General features: G+C 43.0%; 1 protein-coding gene across 1 annotated transcript in view; it reads left to right on the top strand.

The window, feature by feature from the left end:
- The window catches only part of LOC104489260 (TRAF3-interacting protein 1-like), a gene marked incomplete at both ends in the record, with an annotated part of 42,924 nt that extends 38,414 nt beyond the window's left edge, over window positions 1–4,510 (top strand). The window contains one exon of the mRNA XM_010131402.1: window positions 4,287–4,510. Coding sequence (XP_010129704.1) covers window positions 4,287–4,510 — 224 coding nt within the window. The remainder of the gene's footprint in view (window positions 1–4,286) is intronic.
- Window positions 4,511–5,050: the final 540 nt, after the last annotated feature.

Raw genomic sequence — 5,050 nt, 5'->3', positions numbered from 1 at the left:
CTTTCCCAGGAACCTAAAATAAACATTTGTCTTGGTGCTTTATGAAAAACACAAAGGAGAGGAAGCGTGTTGGGCCTACAGAAGTGATGCAGTCTTTTATACAGGGATAATTTATTGATTCTTGGGCTTTTGTGAAAGAAAGGAGAGTTCATCGAGGTGTACGGCCTAATTAAATAGCCTGGAACAATTCCAATTGGGGCATTTTTCGTAGAACTGAATATATCTTGTTACATGTTTGTGCAAAATGAGCAAAGGTGGCATTCGGGACTCCTACCACCCACGTTGCCTGTTGTAATAAACCATCTGCCATAATTCGGAGTGATTTAGAAGAGTGTCCCATGTAGATTTTAACCCATAACTGTAACTATGAAGCTGAGAACACACAGTACAGCTTTTCCCCCCGTCTTCATTACTTTCCGTCAGCCATAGCTGGCAAAGCTTGAGCGCTTCACGGTGATAATTCAGTGGCCTGAGCTCAGCTTTCTGCAGCTGGCAGGAAACGTAATGCAGCATCTTGGTACTACAGGTGTTAGTGAAACAAAAGAAAGAATTGACGGTTGTTTTTTAAGTAGCGTGAGGAGCACTGTGCCAGTTGAGCTCACGCATCTTCAGGTGGTGGAAAATTTTTCTTGGGTGGTTGAAATATAAGTGCTTCTCCTTTAGAGAGATAATGCTAAAAAACTCTTGCATGTTCTTACACCGCTTTGATATCATAGAGTCTGTGTTTCAAAGAGGTGACCTGTTTTCTAACAAGCCTCTTGATTTACCTGTTTAAGTCCAAATAGTATTTAATAGATTGTTAGTGTTTCAGTACTCAAAATGACTTTGGATGCAATAACATTTTGCCCTTTTTACGTCAATTTTGAAGAATTGAACTATACGAAGAGTACGCTGGACTTACAGGGACGCTAAGATTCTTGTTGAATTACTAATGCAGTTTAAGGTCATCTTCCTGATTCATAGAAAGTATTCTGGTGTTTTATTTCCACTTGAGCTTTTCAAGCAGCTGTGTATTTTCTCATGGAATATTTCAAATTGTTAGCTGGATCTGTGTTTTAAAGGGTACAGTTCTGGTTTGCTTGTTTACTGATTTGTGGGGTTTTCACTTCTTTTGTTTTTATACAGTCCTTGCTGGTATTGCTAAGTGTGGCTACTTGGACTGTTTAGGTATCAGTGAGGTCATGCTGGCATTACAGGAACATAAAACATTGAACTTAGTATTTGGAAAATAGAAGTGAAGCATTCTTCAGATTTTCACACACCCCAGAAAGTGGTGGAGATGGATTTCCATCTCCATCCCTGGAGATGGTAACATGTAGGTGTGGTGCTGAGGGATATGGTTTAGCGGTGACTGGGTTAACAGTTGGACTTGATGGTCTTAAAGGTCTTGTCCAACCAAAACAATTCTGTGATTCTATAAGCTGTATCTTCAGATGATGGACTGGAGGGGTCTTCTCACCTCTGAGATAGTTGTATTTGAAACACATTCCTTATCTCTTGGCTGTGACTTCTTATTGTGGATGTCAAAGAGGGAATTGGTAAAGGTTTGGTGCCCTTAGGAGAGGAAAAACGAGGCAAGGGGACTTCATTCTGAGAAGCTGTGGCATCTGATACAACTCTGCTCTGCTGCTGAACTGAAAGTGATTTGTCTTTACAGGCAACTTCTCAGTTACATGTGGGAACTATGGTGCCAGGGATTAAGCCTTCCCTGTGGCTTTGATGGAGCACAACAGGTAGAAAGGACTAGAAAAACAGAGTTGGAATAGAGAGCAGAGGGTTTTGAAACACTGGGAGAGTGCAGATCTGTTCATACATCTTTACTAGCTGCAGCGAGACAGTGGGTCAAAAAAAAATATTCCCAGGAGAGAAACTCTTGTCAGTCTGAGATGAGTGCTGAGCCCTCGTAAATGGCTGGTGTGTAGGACCCTGTCCTGTGATCTGTGTCTTCAGGGGTAGCCGGGCAACAGTCCTCTTCTCTGGGTTGCTGCAAGATCCACAGGGAGAGAAGCTGGACGATGCTGGTGGAAACGCTGTTGGCCATTGCGCTCAGGGGTTGGCCAAGGAAGAGATACTGGGGGAGAAGATCTGCTCCACTGTAAGCAGCTGCGCTTGGAATGGGGATGCTCACCAGCTCTTGGGAGTGAAATGGGTCAAGAAGCGGAGCTTTCATCTTTGCATTGTAAAGCACAGCAAACACACGGATGGCTTCAGAAAGTATCTAAATAACATGTTTTGTGTAATGCGGTATAATGGAACACCTGCTCCTGTGAGAGAGGTTTGGGTTGAGTGAGAAGGAATTAAGATGAGTGTTATTTTTAACAGTTTAGCCAGCACTCATGAATTGACTTAGGAAGCGAAGGTCACAAGTTCAGCAGCATTTGTCACTTCAGCCCAGTTTTCCTAATTAAACAACTTCAATGTTATAAAATCACAGGTAATTCAGAAGTCCCACAGTTTTCCTGCACCATGTGTGTGGTAAAACACAAGCATCAGTCACAAGTAAATCTCAGCCTTCAAATCTTTAGGAGTATTTTTCTAAAATAAATATATATATATATCTGAGTTCATCAGTAAGCCAAGGGCTGCTGAAATGCGTTTGGCCGTAGTCCCTGCTGCCTCCAAATGCAGCTGAACAAACAGCCCACAGCTCGCACAGGAAGACAGGCCAATTGAGTAGGAGGGCAGGAGGGGACAGCGTGGTAGATGTGGTGTCCCAGCACGAGTGAAGCACACGGCCACCCCTGTGTTTATATACCCACTAGGAACTGTGCTTAGGAACTGGCTGATCCTGCGGTTGGGGTGGCAGAGAAAGACCTTTCTAGTTTTCCGGCATACATTAAATGACCAAAATGACTTTAAATAAACTTTATTTAAAGCTTTGTGTGTCTTAAAGAAAAAATTTGGTTTGGGAATTCGACCTGTAGGGCTCTTGGAAACAAAGAAAAATTAGGTTGTTTTTCTTGAAGGGGGAGAAAAAACTCAGCGGGCTTTTCTTTAACAGGGATTGTTGTTTTCAGGAAAGGCTTTCCTGGAATAAGATTATTACTGTGTGTTAGTAATGTGGCATCACTTTGCTCTTTTTATGGCATCCTTTTGCTCTTCGTGACTTTGCCGCTTTCGCGACCACTTTCTCTGTATTTAAGTTGCAGTAAGCTAGGGAAGGCTTCAGGAGATTGTCCACAGGGACTCTGCTGGCTGCCCATGAGGGAAGCACGCACTAGACCAAATTATTTTTGAGTAGTGGAGTTTACTGAGGCCACATCTGCCACCTGCACCATTTTACAACCACCGTTAACCAAAGTACAAGGCATGGAATAACCGCCACCTATTTTTGCTGTGCGGTGTGAAGTGCTATTATTAGGACCAGTGTTAGGATCTGGAAATCCAGACGTAGACAGCGGAGGGAGAGAGGCATCTTGAAGGGACCAAGTTACAGAGCTAGAAGGAGGCCTTGCCCTTCAGCATCCACTGTAGCTCCCAAGTAGCAGCAAAACTCTGTGGCCAGCAGCTCCAGTGAATGTTTATGCCTATAACACAGTGAGTGGGCATGAGCTTCTCCAAATTACTGCCTTTCAGATTTCATAATCGTCTTCCTCTGGAGTTCAACATGACTTTTTTTTCAGTGTCGCTATGCACGGTGACTTGCAGCAGTATTGAGTAAATGCCAGCACACCAAGTCCTGGTACAGGGCTCTGGAGCGACATGGTGAGCCATGGTCCAGCCTTGCCCCCTCGCAGATGGATCTGTGATGTACACACCGAACGCGTTGGCAGCCAGTGGCAGCAGCAGGTTGATAACAAAAGTGTTGTATTACGTGTCTGTTGAGAGATGCTGTGTAATGATGCTACATTAAGGCACACAGATTTCCCTTTCAATTTAGAGAAATAAGTTGAATAAAACCATGGGTGAATGTGAAGGAGGTTCCACTCCCCACCATCCTACATCCACTGCTTTGGGAAAGATCATGTCAAGAGTGAGAACATCAGTGAGATCATTCATGAAATCAAATAATAATTTTACTTTTATGCAATTTTGATCTGAAAAGCAATTTAATATCACTGATACTATTGCATGGTTTTGTAGCAGTGGGGACTTGGATATGGTGCGCTTCCTGCTCCTCTATTTCTCAGCTTCCTTCATTTCTTCTCTTTCATTGCAGACTGTTTTAACTACTTCTCCAGGTACCTCACAGTTAGCAACCCCCAAAACATTCTTCATTCAATACCGCATGTGCAACAAGAGTTTTCCCTAGTTTTGATGCTTTTCTTGTTCATCCTTTCTATTAGGAGAAGCCCTTCATATTGGAAGCAGCTAGGAAGAAAGAGAGAGACTTGGTAGCCAAAGAAACTGGGAAGTTTCAGGTCTTTATTCAGACTCTGTGCCGGAGTGCTCTTATGCTTGACAGGATCATGGATTACATTCAAGAAGACATGGATGCCATGAAGAACGAGTTGAAGACGTGGCAGCACGAGAACAGGCAGCATGCAGAAGCGCTACAGAAAGAGCAAAGGTGAGTGTGGTCAGGTCAAGTTTGATATATCTCTCGAGACAGATTTCTGGTTTTAGGAGAGGGGAGAGTTTTACTCATTATTCAAAGCAAATTTGTCATCAGTCATTTTTGTGGTTTGGGGATATTTTTTTTTTTTGCAGTCTGAATTGTTTTCTGAAGCGTTAAAGTCAAGGTCTTTTCAGCTTAGTTTCACATGATGTACATGACAGCAGAGATGCAAGTTTCTGTGTGATAGGTGAAGGCTTGATCTGTTTTCTTCTTCTCACAAATATATCAGGAGCAATAGGGAAAAGCTTCGTAAACCACATAGATTTTGAACTGGGACCAGGAGTAAATCCTGCATCACAACCTGCTGTCTTTGTGTGTGTTCTGCAGGGGTGTTCATAACAGTAGTTGTCTGTGCGAGGTTAAAAATCACCATTGGAAAGCCGGGAGAGTAAAGGTGATGTACATAATAGAAACAAGGAGCTCAAGCCTGGAAACAGTTTCTTTGGCCTTACTTGTCTCACCAGTGGATCTTTATGCTACTTGAAAACACAA

This window comes from Buceros rhinoceros, unplaced genomic scaffold (assembly GCF_000710305.1).
Source record: "Buceros rhinoceros silvestris isolate BGI_N320 unplaced genomic scaffold, ASM71030v1 scaffold3412, whole genome shotgun sequence".
NCBI lineage: Eukaryota > Metazoa > Chordata > Aves > Bucerotiformes > Bucerotidae > Buceros > Buceros rhinoceros.
This window is presented reverse-complemented; position numbering and strand designations above follow the sequence as displayed.